The sequence below is a fragment of the Xyrauchen texanus genome, chromosome 1 (assembly GCF_025860055.1).
Source record: "Xyrauchen texanus isolate HMW12.3.18 chromosome 1, RBS_HiC_50CHRs, whole genome shotgun sequence".
Lineage (NCBI taxonomy): Eukaryota > Metazoa > Chordata > Actinopteri > Cypriniformes > Catostomidae > Xyrauchen > Xyrauchen texanus.
The window spans coordinates 16,272,774-16,289,399 of NC_068276.1; the positions used below are offsets into that span (position 1 = coordinate 16,272,774).

The following is a 16,626-nucleotide window of genomic DNA, read 5'->3' on the forward strand; positions in this document are numbered from 1 at the left end:
TGTGACAGATCATAACAGACATTTCTGACAACATAACAAAAAAAACAGTGACATCACTTCGTACAGCATGTCATCACATTTCAAAAAGCTCTTAAAAATACATAAACAACTGGAGCAATAACAGTTCAGTTGTCTTTCTCAGATCATTTGTTATTGATATATTGCAGCCTTCTGTGCTCCTTAACAGTCGTATATTCATAATGTTTGTGATATTTTATGAGAGCAGCTCCATAGAAAAATGTTTAAAGTCTGAATGAAGTATTGTCTGTATTTTCAAAACCTGGTACACTTCCTTGGGTCCTCTACAGAGTCATGTATACCCAAATTATAACAGTCTTAAGATCTTTTGAAAAGCCATTAGAGTAATATTTTGTTATTCAGCAATATCATTTCCAAATGCATTATAAATACGTTTTTAAAATACAGGTAGTACAAATTCATTTTTGAATTTGATGTTTAGAACTCAAATTGAAAATTGATACAGATACACCGACTGCAGCCCAGTTGGGGGACAACTGTGAACTGAGAAGACCTTAATGAAGTAACTCATGTCTTGCCGCTGGACTGTTGGAAGCAAATGTAAAAACTCCCGAAACGAGCGATCCAGATGGAGAACAACAACCATTTTAAGTGTTAGTTGGAGTAAAAATAAGTTCAGGCCATGGCTGCGTCTAAAGGGGTACTAGTTAATAAAAAATCGAGAGTTCTGACAAACTTGCCGCAAAATATACTATGAGTTGCTATGACAGCCAACAAATACACAAGTTGAGCCTGAACAAGGGGCGGTACTTGGATAAAATCCTTGGTGGGGTACTTTTCAGTTTCTGGGGGGGGGGGGCATTAGGCAAATCTAGGGGCAATGCCATCCCTTACAAAAATTGAGAGTTTTGGCAAACTTTCCAGAACTTTCCAGAATTCTCCCACAAATTCGACACTCAATACTTACACATGGAAAACTCTTCATTGTCGCCAAATGAAAACAATGAATGGGAATTCATTGTTTTCATATGCAAATGAAATGTTTGCCAAAAGTTTGCAGCTCTTCGCCATTAGAGGTGAACCTGCAGCAAACCTTTGGCGACAATGAAGAGTTTTCCATGTGTAAGTATTGAGTGTCGAATTTGTGGGAGAATTCTGGAAAGTTCTGGAAAGTTTGCCAAAACTCTCAATTTTTGTAAGGGATGGCATTGCCCTAGATTTGCCAAATGCCCCAGAAACTGAAAAGTGCCCCACCAAGGATTTTATCCAAGTACCGCCCCTTGTTCAGGCTCAACTTGTGTATTTGTTGGCTGTCATAGCAACTCATAGTATATGATATCAGCATAACTAACCTCAGGCCAGCGTTTCATGTCATCTAACCACTCGTTACACTTTTGACGGGTGACGCATTCTCAAAAGACGGCCGTTGTGACTCTGTAAAGTATCGCTCTATGGAGCCACGTTTTAAAAATAGTTTTACAAGTGTAATACGTTAAATACGTTTATTTATGTTTCAAAAAATTCCATGTTTTTGTAAGGTGTAATATCTTGTTTTAATCTACCCTTGTGTGTACATGCTATGAACCCTGTCAGAAGTTCTGAACGACTCCTTTACAAATATACAAATGAAAAGAAAGAAGAAAAAAAAAAACACAATTTAAGCACAATGAATAATATTTATTAAGTGGAATCTTGAAATATGGACATCCAAACACATTGTATGCTTAAAATGGAAGCATATTATTGCAAAAATGCTTCAAAAATGAACATTTGACAAGCAGCAAGTTACCGTTGAAAATGACGCTTACATGAACAAGAAAGATGTGTAAATCCACACAGCTTCATTATGTAACCTGTTTGTTTTTTAATTGTCATGATGATGTCAAATGTTATATCTGCACTGCAGACAGGCAGGTGACCATACCAAGACCTTTTATACATCCTGTCCCTTGTCTGAGTCTTTCCACTCGACCACTTACTGTATGAAACCACTCGCAACTCTTTTCAGCTCAGCTTGTCTCTCTTGGCGTGTTGAAACTGATCCTGAAACAGCAGTTGAGGAAGTAATGAACCCCTATATGAACACATCTGTCACAATATCCTTTTGCTATCATCTAGTCTGCCCTTTGTCCTCCTGTGCCCATTCTGAACTATGCCCACTGGGTAACTGGGTAGCAGGCAAACAGCGATGACTCTTGTATGTGCCAAGATGTCTGAAGCTCCGCCCACACTGGTAGCAAGAGTAGGGTGTGGCGCCGCTATGGATGCGCATGTGTGTATATAAATTACCCAGCTCTTTGAACCTGCGCCCACACTGGGGACAAGCATACGGGCTCTCTCCGGTATGTACACGCTGGTGCCGTTTTAGTCCGGACAGCACCGGGAAGCCTTTTCCGCACTGCGGGCAGGGGAAGGGGCTCTGTGCTCCACTGTGGCTGAGCCGGTGGCTCTTGAGACGTGCGGCATGCCGAAAGCGTTCCCCGCACTCTGAGCAGACGAAGGGCTTCTCGCCGGTGTGGATACGTTGGTGCTGACGTAGGTTTCCCAAATAGTTGAAATGACGGCCACAGTCGCCACACTCATATCCGCCCTCCACTTTCTTCTCCCGTGCCCCCCTCCCAGCAGGTCCTTCTGGGCTTACCAGAACTCGCCCTGCATCACCCAAGTCACTCTCCGCTTGAGAGGAGGAAGCACCCGGAGGAGACTCTAGAGCCTGGGTGCTCTCGTCATGGTGCATGAGTTTTACATGTTCCTCCAGGAATGAAGAGTCGGGGCAGAGAGTTCCACAGAAGGGGCAAATGAATGTGTGTGCAGAGAACTGCTGACCTAAAAGAGGTTGCCAGTAAATCAATAAAATTAACGAAATCACACCAAATCTACATGACAACCACAAGCCTAAAAACTTTTGATTTTATCTTTGAGGTGATGAAAGTCATCTGCTGTTGAGCCATTGGTTGCAATTGTATTGTTCCTGATTCGATTCCGATAATCGATGAATCGGATAAAAATGTATTTCCTTTATTTTATTAAAGGATGGTTCAATTTACAGTACTGGATTCATGATTCTTTACTCTCACAAAACTTTGAACAAAGCCTGAATCATGAAAAATTACGTTTTAATTTAGTTATTATTATTATTATTACTTTCAGGACATATAAAACAGTTCCTTTCCTTTACTTGTCAAACTTCACAAAAAGTACTGTTCATTAAAGAGTAAAATGATTCATCAGGGATAGAGTGGGACAAAAGAAATTTAAAATCAGCCCAGCAGAGGGCAATGGTGGCACCAGAATAGAAATATTAAAATATGTGTATGTTTATCAAGTAAAATAATGTTTTGTCAATGCTCATTGTATTATGTGCTCACTTCAGGAGAAACCATCTGAAACACTTTAAAAACCAGAACACCTTGACCTCTTAGACGTCAGTGTGATTTCCAAAGCTGCACAACTGATAACATTGAAACTGAAATCGCAGTATGATGTTGCACGTATTCGATCCAAATGATTGCGCTCGCTTTCTCCATTGCTAACAGTTTAATTCACACGGATGTGCATGCTCGCTTGCTCGGTGAAGTTTAACTGAGACTTGCATGTGGTAAAAACAAACAGTTTTGTGAAATGTGCGGAAATATGCGCCTGGTTTTGAATCCGTAACATGTATACATTATAAAACATTGAAACAATAACATTAAAATGTAAGTGATGCGCTGGAGAGAAACAACTCTAATGCGCATCAAACGACATGAACACTATGTCAACGCAGCTGATGCAGCAACCGCTCCACATTAAACTGTATGCTTACTATGCTCTTCTTTGAAGTGTTTTTAAAAGTGAGTTTTATCATGCAACACATTTTCTCTGGGCTGTCAAGTGACATCACTGACGAAACTAACACTGTTAATTATAAGAGGAAAATTTAAACTGGTATATTACAAAAATATTATTATTATTATTTATTTATTTATTTATTTTCATTTTTCCATACTTTTAGTACTGCCTTTCAGAAGCTAAATAACATATATTTACATATATGTAAATTTGAACCCTTGGTTCTTAATATAGTGCGTCACCTTCCTAGTCTTAAAGGGATAGTTCACCCAAAAATGAAAATTCTCTCATTATTTCCTCACCCTCATGCCATCCCAGATGTGTATGACTTTATTTATTTTGCTGAACACATACAAAGAATATTTCAGCTCTGTAGGTCCATACAATGCAAGTGAATGGTGACCAGAAATTTGAAGCTCCAAAAAGCACATAAAGGCAGCATAAAAGCAAACTGTAAGACTCAGTGGTTAAATCCTTATCACCATAAGTGATATGATAAGTGTGGATGAGAAATAGATCAATATTTAAGTCCTTTTTAACTGAAAATCTGAATGTGGAAGTGACTTTTACTTTCATATTCAGCCACTTACTGGTTGGGGTTGGTCAAAGGTGGAGAAAGATAGTAAATAATGACTTAAATATTAATCAATTTCTACCCCATACCTATTATATTGCTTCTGAAGACATGGATTTAACCACTGGAGTGATATGAATAACTTTTATGCTGCCTTTAAGAACCATCGTTTTAGTACCTTTGGAGTTCTGGTCACCATTCACTTGCATTGTGAGGACCAACAGAGCTGAAATATTCTTCTAAAAATCTTAATTTGTGTTCTGCAGAAGAAAGAAAGTCATACACATCTGGGATGGCATGAGGGAGTAAATCATAATAGAATTTTCTATCCTTTTAACCATTAATGAATGTTTGCATCTTTTGTAATAGTTGTGTTTGAGTCCCTCAATTGTCCTAAAAGCTGGATGTCAACATCATAAAGCCACTGTTGGAACGAACTTAAATGTGCAGATAATGGGAAACCAAAGAATGCAGTGCCTGGAAGACTTTCCTTAAGAACAGTGGACTATGACAAAAGACACAAACACTCACTGATCATCGAGGAAGCAACACGCCATATTAAGATCCATGGGGATATAAACTTCTGAACAGGATATTTTTTGTAAATTCAGTCATTATTTTGTCCTGTGTAAACATCTGTTATGTCAAATAGCTTCATCAGGACAGAACTAAATAGAAGCAGAGTGACTACAGATTTAGATCACATATCACATATCTACATGTTCCACTACGTTTGACAACCAGAATGTGTTCAATTACTTTTTGTCTTAACTTTTAACTGTGTACATAGTGAAAGTGCACAATACAAAAATGATTTTCAGCAACTCCCATTTTGAGAATTTATCTGAAAGTGCCAAATACCAAATTCTCTTTCAAAACACTGACCTGTCTCCATTTTATCTACATTGTCCTCTGCTGGGCTGCTCCTGTCTTCTCGTGGACAGCCCTGAGTTTCCGGAGGAAAATGGGCAGCGTTTGGGTCAGACACAGATCTTAAACTTCCTCTTCCTCCTTCAGAGTCGTAATTTTCATCCTCATCATCCACACTGGAAACATTCTCACACTTTGTTTCTGTATCACCTAATAAAAGGAAGAAAGCAGGCATAATTACAATACTTTTTAATTTGTTCTCATTTATTCAGAAAATGTTTATCCTGAAGCTTTGAAATTTGGTTTTAAACATCTATTTCAATATTTAACAAGATCTACCATTCACTGTTCATGCAAAAAGTGAAAGAATATAAGTGGTAAAGGTCAAGCATGGCACAGTTGCAACTTAAAATATTGCTACAAAAACATTTGAGAATATAATACAATGTCTGCATATAATATACAATGCATGAATACTTTAAGTAACTATATGCATTCCACAGTACATGCATACTATATGCAACTACATGCACAATACAATGCATGCATGTTGCATGATCATAATGCTTGTCTATCTGACATGCATGCATACTTTATGTAACTAAATGCATTTCATGGTGCATGCATACTTTATGCAAATACATGCACCCTACAATGCATGCATGTTAAGCAATCATAATGCTTGCCTACCTGACATGCATGCATACTTTTTGTAACTACATACATAGTTACTACATACATAGCATAGTTGCATACATTATGTATGCAACTATGCATACAATGCATGCTTGTTAAGCAATTACAACGCATGTCTCTCTGACAATACATGCATCATTTATGTAACTAAATGCATTTCACGGTGCATGCATACTATATGCAAATGCATGCACCCTACAATGCATGCATACTATATGCAAATGCATGCACCCTACAATGCATGCATACTATATGCAAATGCATGCACCCTACAATGCATGCATGTAATGAAATCATAATACTCGCCTAACTGAAATGCATGCATACTTTGTGTAATGATATGCATAATGTATGCAACTACATGCATGTTATGCAATCATAACGCATGTCTTCATGCAAATGATTACCTTTAAACTCGGAGTTGAGCTCAACTCCAGTCATCCACTCATAGTCATACATGCGTTTACTGGCGGGCGGCAGCATGTTGAAGATGTCGGTGTCTGTGTCCGTGTCTCCGTGCGCGCTGTCCGACCACATGCTCAGAGGCGCGTGCGGTTGCGGTTCCGTCCGCATATCCTGTTCCGATCCAAAGGCCTGATCGCTCTGGTCGCTCTCCACTTCAGCACCACTGCGCTGGTTCTTGTCCTTCATCAGATAGTCGCAGATCGCGTTGATGTTCTCCTTCTTCACCACGGGAATCTCGGGTTTTGCTCTCTTAGGGTCGGTGCCGTGTTTCTGGCACGGTTGGTGGTCTGACTTCTTGAACTCCAGGATGCTGGAGTTAGGGACTCGTCCTCCGTCTTTCTCCGTTGACTCCAGTTTGGCCCTGAGCACCTCGATCTCGTCGGATTTCTCGCGGAGCTCCATCTTCAGAACGCGGATCCGGACGCTGACCAGTTTGCGTATCTCGGACAGCGCGGACTCCAGCACCACCGTGATGTTCCTGCCCAGATGCTCCGTGATCTCGGTCACCGAACACACCAGCTGCTCATCGGGTTCGAGCTCGGAGAAATCCTCCTCATCGCGGCTGAAGGACCCAGTGTTGTCCATAAACGCGCTCTGGGTCTCAGAAGACTGTCCCGTTTCTATATAGCTGTGGTTTCTTTTTCGGTTCATGTTATAAAGCGCAGGTCCTCAGCTGTGATGGCTCAGTGTTTTGATCGTGACGGACACTGAGGTTTACGATGGACACCAGGCGAACTTCCTCCCACTTCGGAAGTGGAGTATCTAAACAGCGTCCTCTACTGAGCCATCCTTTAGTTGCAATACTCACATTTCTTTTCAGCAACAATAAATCTCTCAAAAGTTTTTCAGTGTCATTGTAAACGTACGAAATGTATGCCACACCATTTGGTGCACTTATTTTGACATAATGGAGAGAACAGGATGGTATTTTCCATCATGGAGAATAAACTGAGGTAAACATATGACAAAATAGGTTTAAATAATAATTGAGTCATTTATTTAATTGAGTCAAATATAAAATTAGAATAATTTGACAATTAATCATTAAAAATGTTATTTGATTTGTTATTAAATACGTTCTAGGGTAACAGTGGGTAGAAAACCTATACAATAATAAATGAATAGTATACGTAATATTAATAATAGTCTCCTGTGAGTTTCCATGTAGTGAGGGATAGTTCACCCAAAAATGCAAATTCTCTCATTATTTACTCAACCTCATCCAAATGACTCCAGTGTATTAATTCAAGTCTTCAGAAGTAATATGATAGGGTGAGAAACATCAATCTTTAAGTCTTTTTTTTTTTTGCATGAAATTCTTCTCCCTGCCCAGTAGGGGGTGATATGCATGAAGACCTTGAATCACCAAAAACACAAGAAGAAGAATGTTAAAGTGAAAGTTAAAGTGGAGATTGACTGAGCAGGGAGGAGAATTTATAGTAAAAAAAAAAAATCACTTAACTATTGATCTGTTTCTCACCCACACCTATCAAATCACTTCAGGAGTCATGGATATAACCACACGATCCGTATGGATTACTTTTATGATGACTTGTATGATTTTTTTAAACTTAAAATTGTTGGCACCCATTCACTTGCATTGTATGGATCAAGAGCTGAGAAAATCTTCATTTGAGTTCAGCAGATGAAAGAGAGTCATATACATCTGGGATGGCATAAAATTGAGTAAATTATGGGAGAATTTTAATTTTTGGGTTAACTATCCCTTTAAATGTTGATCTGTTTTCACTCACACCTATCATATCGTTTCTGAAGACATGCATTAAACCACTGGAGACGTAAGGATTACTTCTGTTTCCTTTATGTGCTTTTTGGAGCTTCAAAGTTCTGGTCACCATCCACTTGCATTGTATGGACCTGCAGAGCTGAAATATTCTTAAACGTCTTTGTTTGTGTTCAGCAGAAGACAGAAAGTCATACACATCTGTACACATACACATCTGGATAACATGAGGGAGAGTAAATGATGAGAGAATGTTAATTTTGGGGTAAACTGTTCCTTAATTAATTTTTTTTTGCTAGAAAGTATTCTCTCTACCCAGAGAGAACACAAGAAGGTTAAAAATGGTCTTGGCTGCTGAACACACACAATAATACTAATAATACTAATAATAATAATGACAGAACACAAATGTACTGACTGCCTCAGTACATTGCATATAACATCTACATTGTAATACATTTGGTTTATGTTTCTTTAGGCTGGTTTATGAGAAGGGCAAATTCAGTTTCATCTGACAGCCACTAGATGGCGCGCTTTGCAAATGTTATTGGTCCTTTTCTGGTCATGGTTATCATGACGTAGCTTACACGCAATGTATCTCTTGGTGTTGGTTCTTTGGCCAATTTGCAGATGTTCTTTTGATATGAACTTCTCGACATATCCTAATGGTTATATCGAGAACCTTTAAGCATCTTTCTGACTAAAACAGTAGACAGCCTGCCACATGTGTACTCACTGGACATTTGTTTTTTATCTGGGTTTCAGTGTAGTTTAATATCAACGGCTTAAAGGATTATTCCAGTTTCAGTAATAATGTTGATGTACTACCAAAAATAATAATGTCGAATTGTCTTTACTTTTCTTAAATAAAAAAATTATCTGGGTTACAGTGAGACATCACAATGGAAGTGAATGGGGGTAAAGTTTTGAACATTAAATAAGCCTACTCACTGTTTCAAAAGTAAAGCCACAAGATGTAAACAATATGCATGTAAACATGATTTTATTGTGATAAAATAACTTACTACTGTAACCTGTTATGTGTAAAGCTATATCTAGTTTTACAACTTCGTTGCCATGACGCCACAAACCCTAAAACCTTGAAATTATGTAAACGCACTTCTTAAATATATAAGCTTCACATTTCTCCCTTTAAACCGTTCAAGAATTGGTCCCATTAACTTCCATTGTAAGTGCCTCACTGTAATCTCTATTCTTGCTTTTTTAAAGAAAAAGAGGAAAGAGTAGAATTAATTGTTGTGATAAACAACATTATGCCACAAATGCTGTTGATTGAGTTTAACTTGTATTGAACCCAGAATATTCATTTTATTATCTCACTAGGAACAATTAACTACTTTCCACTTGTTACTAATGAGATATAACAACTCCTTACAATGTGAACACAGTTAAACACAAATGCACACACAAAAATTGGTCATTCTAAAATTATTTTGAGCATATATATATATATATATATATATATATATATATATATATATATATATATGTACACACAGTACTGTGCAAACATTTTAGGCACTTATGCATAGTGCATAGTGAGGTTGTCTTCACAAATAATGACATAGTTTTCATTTATCACTTAATATCATACAAAGTCCAGTTAAAATATAAAAAGCTTAATCAATATTTGGTGTGACCACCTTTGCCTTTAAAACAGCACCAATTCTCTTAGATACACCTGGACACAGTTTTTCTTGGTTGATGGCAGATAGGATGTTCAAAGCTTCTTGGAGAATTCACCACAATCCTTCTATCTACTTTGGCTCAATTGTTTCAGTCTCTTTATGTAATCTCAGACAGACACAATGTTCAGTGGGGGCTCTGTGGGGGCATGACATCTGTTGCACGACTCCTTGTTCTTCTGTTCTAATCATTCATGTTTGGGAGTCTAAAATGTATTTTTCCTATTGACACACTAAAGCTGAAGATATAAGACTTCTGCACAATACTGTGTATATTTCATATATGAATCTGAATCTGTGTTCACAAGACTGGTCAGTGATTCCAAGTACAAGAGAGTCGCAGGGTCCAACATTTTTATAAAAAATCATCAGAAGGAATTAAAAAGAACTGATGCACTAATTCCACTATACAAACTGAGATTATTTGCATTTGCATTCCACTGAATTTCCCCAACAAGTTAACCTGGTACTCTGATGATGTGTTACGACACCAATCTAATAGCAGTTTTATTAGCAATAAATAAAGAGTGGTCTAAAGTCAAAAAGAATAACATTTTCTTTCCCAATTTACATGGTTAACATACACAGTATTTCCTGCATCTCCTTTTTGCATTCATTTCAGTCTATGAAACCCCCTACAAGCAGCTTCCCTCAGACAAACGTGGCTTTATATTGCACTGTATCGCTCTCGCTGACTTCCAGCACCCCACTAAGGGGACGGGGCGCTTCTGTGGAGGGGTGAATGCAGTTTCTCATTTTGTTCTGGCACTGCCGAAGCTCGGCTGCGTAGCCTTCAAGGCTGTCTTCCAGAGTGATCCCCCCCACACTGGCCTCCTTGTCCAACACAGCAGAGTCCACTTGTGAGACTGAGGAGAGACACTGGTCCCCCTGCTGGTTGATACATGAAGTGCATGTGTTTCCTCCCTCTGTACCTGGAGAAGGCATTTAGCACAAAAATTAGTCAAGAGCACGTGACAAAAAGAACAGGGAGGATCTAGGAATGGGGGACCTGTTTGTTGAATTAAACATAAGTTCAGGTAAAATTCTCACCTAAAGGAAAAGTATGAAATCATCAAACACCTTGATTTTTGATGGTCATTATCACATCTTGAATGTTGAATGGACTTCATGTACATTCTTTCTTTCTTTACAGGTTACATGCTTTTGCTATTTGCACACAATATCAGTTAGTATGTTGTATAACAACACAACTTTATTATATATAATACACCACAAATGAGTATTCTTATGAAAAATCTCAAAGCAATGCTGCTCTGTCACCTAGTTCTTACAGTGACCATCCAACCACAAGGTGGCAGTATCTCCCCACTTCATACAAATAACTTTAGATGGCGCCTTCCACGTGGAGTCTTCACATTCATCCTCAAGAGTCTAGACTGTTCTAATGCTTGTAACCCTTTTTTGTAAAAATAAAAGGAATGTATTTATATTAAAACTACTGCTGTTTTTATCACTATTGTTGTAGTAACCAGTTTAGTACAACAATTCAGTACAAAAGAATCAGTCAGAACTGGAGGTCTTTCGAGAAGCAATTGATTACTGGAAAAAGATGCAATGTTTGGAGATTTTCTCATGTTCATGCTCGTAAAGGTTACAAATGCTTAACATGCAGTCATCTTATGATAATTAAAGCCAGTTAAAATGTATATTATTGTGCAATAGCATGCAGTACAACATCCCAGGTTACCATATTGAGATATGAGTAATATTGATGCAGCATCAGATCTTATCAATAATGCTCTGTCAGACTTGAAGTCTCAGATGAAGTCTTGAAAGTCACTGCAGATATCTCCAGGTTCTCAGTTTATTTTTCTAAATGCAATGAATGCAAATGTAATGTAAATGCAATTGAAGCAAGTATGAATTAAATAAACAGGAGTCCGAAGCAGGAAATCATTTTGCTTAACAACAGATGATCAAATCAAGAAAGAAGGAAACTAACATGAAAAGAAGCACAGGGGCATGACACAAGATCACAGGCAAGTCTAGTCTGATTCACTAGCATTTATTAGATCTAATCAGATTTCCACACAATCAACATGATCTACAAAGGAGACAGGATGGCAAGCAATTCAACAATGCAATTGTTTTAGAGTGTATAGCTTCTACTGTACCTCACATATTTAAATGTTTTATAATACTGTATTGTAAATGTATTTCCAATAGAACCCCCTCTAGTCAAAGTTTCCTGCATTGTTGAATGGCATCTAGACAAACATTAGATGGGTAGACAGACAAGTAAAAAAAAATAATAATAATAAAAAAATAAAGTTTTTTCAAATGATTATGAGCACTGAGAACCCTCACAAACACTGTAAAGAGCATAGCCTTGACATACCTATGTGAATGCTTTTAAAAGTATTGTAGAATTTCATAGGTGAATCTAAACAAAACCTGTCAATAACGTGTCATATTTCACCCCAGAACCAAAAGAAAGAAAACTATATTTTGCATTAAGAAAGTCTTTTGGTATATGTGCGCAAGCTTTGGTTGTATTGTATGGTAATGAATTGGTGCAAAGCAGCAGTCAAATAACACTTCGTTATTCTAATTATATTTTCGATTCGTTTAAAGCGTAATTTTAATAATTTTGCAATAAAGGAATTAAATTTTTCAAAATAGAAAAAGTGAACTGCGTGCCTATACAATTACTGTTAATACAAATCGTGATTGGTCCGGTTGCTAGGGAGGGTAGAGTCACATGGAGTAACCTCCGTGGGCTCTCAATGGGGTGCTTGGTAATTTGTGTGTGGATCGCGGAGAGTAGCATGTGCCTCCACATGCTGTGAGTCTCCGCGGTGTCATGCACAGCGAGCCACATGATAAGACACGCGGACTGACTGAATCTCAGAAGCAGAGCAAACTTAGACTTGTCCTCCGCCACCCCGATTGAGGTGAGTAACCGCGCCACCATGAGGACCTATTAAGCAGTGGGAATTGGGCATTCCAAATTGGGGAGAAAAGGGGATTCCAAAAAAATAAATATGCCTGACATTCAACAAGGGCGTAGTTTAAGCACAAAAGTGTGCTAGTTTTCTATTCTTTTAATTAACTGTATACAGTCCATTTACAATACCAACTTCATAGAAATTCCCTGTCTTCACTGGTGCTTGACAGGGAATGGACTAAGTTTGCGCACATACACCCACAGATAGTGCAAACATTCCCACCCACGCCCACTTGCACTTTGCGCTGACAATTACCGCTCTTTCGGAAATAGGATAAGATGTAGCAATAATAAAAAATAAAGTCAAATGTGGCACACGATAAAAGGTATCTTTTCCATGTTAAGCAGAGTTTTTGTCCAAACCAGCCATTACACACGACCAGCGACAGCACATACTATTTTTTTAATGTTTCTATTTCTGCGACATCGTGCCAGCCAGCGCACTCACCAGATTGGTCTAAACTTATTCTTATTGCAGTATATTAAAGTTGGCATCTCACTAGCCGGTTCACAACAACTTAATTTTGGCTGAGGGTGTCACATACCTACTGAATGTTGTGCTTGTGGTCTCGTTTTCTTCAGCAGGAGCACTGTCACATACACACACACTGTTCAGAATGGCAGTGGGGAGACATACCAGCTCATTCTGACATTCTCTCTGCTTCCCTGTCACGTGGAGATCGCCGAAATAACAACAGGACTACCGCATGAACTTAGGGCAAAGTTACTTTATGAATTGCATCCTTATTTGATCTAATACAATTGTATGTGTAAGTGTGTGATTGTGTATTTATCCCCTATGGTTTTGCCATACTAAGTCAATGCCCATACGGAGCTTCAACGTGAAAATGAGTTGCGTTCAATAAACAGACTGTTTCGTCTGTAGTTGCTTTCGTCTTGTAATTGTCTGTTTTCTACATTTTATTTTCAATAATCATCATTTTAGTGTATTAATATTGCTGTTTCGTGTCACGCCTGGTGTGGAAAGACCGATAAAGTGTCGCTAGAATCATATCAGGTTGCGTCTGATTAGGTGATAAGGTGTTATTCTTCAGGTGGGATCTGGCTTCCATACATCACCCCCTAATCGTAAAAAATCAGCAAAAGATCTTAATAATAATAGTCCTAAAATAGGCTTAATATTCTTAATGGAAATATATAATTTCCATTATAAATTATTTTTGGTTTAGGGATGAAAAGTTACCTGGACATGTTTTTGTGAGATTAACCCTCATATATACATTACAACATAATCTACATTATCCACAGTCTTAATAAGGATACCGTGTTCTAAAATGAAAAACAAAGTAATGCGTTTTATGTAGATAGTTAATAGTTAAATATTTCAATACATACAGTATTACATATTTTACACAGTTATTTACATATGAATATTATCTTCGATGTACATGAAGACTAAAGCCCAAAAGCCTTAATTTATTATGTACAAGAGTGAAATGGAAATCTAAATATAAAACTACAGTTATGGCAGGAGTGTAGTCATCACCTTCACTATCAAGTGTATATCATTTGGTATTTTATTCCTTTAATAATACACTATCTACTCAAACATGCCACCCACAACACACACAAGCTCACAGCCACACTCAGGGCTAGTCAGGTGGGAGAAATACCTGGGTCGGTGTGTACACACTGTGGAGGAGTGTAGATGGCCTCGGGTAGGCTGCCTTCATGAGGGGGTGGAGAGGTCGGTGGAGATGGAAGCAGGGTGGAGTTTGGGCTAGTGATGTCACCCTCCCCCACTAGTGTCAGATCACCCAGTCCTTCCTCCTCCTGACTCTGGGGACCACAGGAGCGTAAAATGGGGGAAAGTGGGGCGGTGAAAGGGGCCAATTCAGGGCTGGGTGCGTGGGGGTGTCCGTTGGAGGAGCTGGGTTTTGGGGGTTGGGCGTTGAGGGTTGTGGTGGTGTGGCTGGGTTTGTGGGAGGTGGAAGTGGAGCAGGCAGGAGGTTGAGGTTCGGGATCAGGGTTTACACGGAGAAACTCAGGGAGCACCAGGTCTTCTTTCCTCAGCAAACCTCTCTGGTCATCAACACGACTGCTCTGAGCGCGACTCAGCAACTCAAAAAATTCTAGGGAAGAAGAGTGGTTTCAACAGTTAGTAGCAATATTATAACAAGTATCCAAGATAAGTAGCTAAGATTTTTTTGGGTTAAAATTAACAAAAGTTCATTGAGTGAGTACATAAAAATCCATGTTCAAAATCCTGTGCTTGTCTTGCCCCAATTCACTACAGAAGGCCTACAATAAATATATATTTTTAGAGCTGTCGGGTCAGATTTGGCACAAAATACAGGCTTATGTCATATCTCCTTGCATGTTAACGTTATGTCCGTAAGCTCAGGATCAAGCTCCGGCTGTTTCGCATGAGTGTCGGCTGTGGGGAAATTATGGCAGTAGAAGCGGAGTGACAGAGTTACTTGCACTAATGCTTGGATATGTTTTCTGGTAGGGTTGTTGAAACTTTGTTGCTTTAATTAATGGAAAATGATTTATGGGTTAACCGATCACGGTGTGTTTATAAGCTTTGTTTTTTTCACAGTGAAGTTACTGTAACATGTTTACATTTAAATTGAGTCATTACCAGACTCTTTTATGCAAAGTTCTCATAGTGGCTGGAGTAAAGATGCTAGCACAGACGAATGAAATGCAAGGATTTATTTTGTATTATTATTGTTAAAGGGATAGTTCACCCAAAAATGAAAATTCTCTCATCATTTACTCACCCTCATGCCATCCCAGATGTCTTTCATCCACTGAACTCAAATGAAGATTTTTAGAAGAATATTTCAGCTTTTGGTCTATTCAATGCAAGTGAATGGGTGCCAAAACTTTACAAATCACATAAATCAGCATAAAAGTAATCCATACAACTCCAGTAGTTAAATTCATATGGTCAGAAATGATATAGGTGTGGGTGAAAAACAGTTCAATATTTAAGTCCTTTTTTACTATAAAATCTCCTCCCTGCTCAGTCAATCTCTACTTTCATCTCCTTCTGTTTTTGATGATTCAATTCTTCATGCATATCGCCCCCTACTGGGCAGGGAGAAGAATTTCTAGCAAAAAAAGGACTTAAATGTTTTTTCTCACCCAAACCTACAGTATCACTTCTGAACATATGGATTAAACTACTGGAGTTGAATGGATTACTTTTATGCTGCCTTTATGTGCTTTTTGGAGCTTCAACATTTTGGCACCCATTCACTTGCATTGTATGGACCTACAGAGCTGAAAGATTTTTCTAAAAATCGTAACTTATGTTCTGCAGAACAAAGAAAGTCATACACATCTGGGATGGCATGAGGGTGAGGGAATGGTGAGAGAATTATTATTTTGGGGTGTACTATTCCTTTAAATAGTAAGTACATATAGTGTGGATTGGTTAAGGGCTCATGATATGTTTACTAATATTCATGACTTCGGATTATTCTATCACATTTCTGCAGTTTCGAGGTTCCCTATGTGTGTGTGCCTCTGTTTTCTTATTTATTTTACCCCAGTCACAGAATTGCACAAGTTGTTCTCACTTTCCATTGCCTTTTTAGCAGATAGTTTGTTTAAACAGATTAGACATGAAATATTCTTGTTGCTGTATTCTTGTTTGGTTTGGAGGCAATGATAAATGTACAGTTATAAAATAATGCATAGACTTGAGAAGTCTTTCATTTGACTCGATTTAATAAATAGTGTTAATATCAACTTTAAAAAAATATATTTCATGCTTATCTACAGTGTAAGTAAAAAGTTATTTCATATGCCCTCGCATACA

The 16,626-nt window shown here is 38.2% G+C and overlaps 2 protein-coding genes across 3 annotated transcripts in view; both read right to left on the bottom strand.

Annotated features, from left to right (window-relative positions):
• Positions 1-1,646: 1,646 nt before the first annotated feature.
• Positions 1,647-7,145, bottom strand: LOC127650131 (zinc finger protein 16-like). Its single transcript, XM_052135334.1, has 3 exons — positions 6,358-7,145; positions 5,270-5,464; positions 1,647-2,805 (listed from the first exon to the last, which is right to left on the bottom strand). Exons 1-3 carry the CDS (start codon positions 7,064-7,066, stop codon positions 2,090-2,092), a joined length of 1,620 nt encoding a protein of 539 aa, XP_051991294.1. The 5' UTR covers positions 7,067-7,145; the 3' UTR covers positions 1,647-2,089.
• Positions 7,146-9,210: 2,065 nt separating this feature from the next.
• The window catches only part of LOC127638843 (regulator of G-protein signaling 12-like), a 51,220-nt gene continuing 43,804 nt past the window's right edge, over positions 9,211-16,626 (bottom strand). For both annotated transcript variants that reach the window (XM_052120682.1, XM_052120600.1), the window contains exons 17-18: positions 14,468-14,926; positions 9,211-10,797 (exon numbers count right to left, since the gene is read on the bottom strand). In XM_052120682.1, coding sequence (XP_051976642.1) covers positions 10,517-10,797; positions 14,468-14,926 — 740 coding nt within the window. In that variant the 3' untranslated portion in view covers positions 9,211-10,516. The remainder of the gene's footprint in view (positions 10,798-14,467; positions 14,927-16,626) is intronic.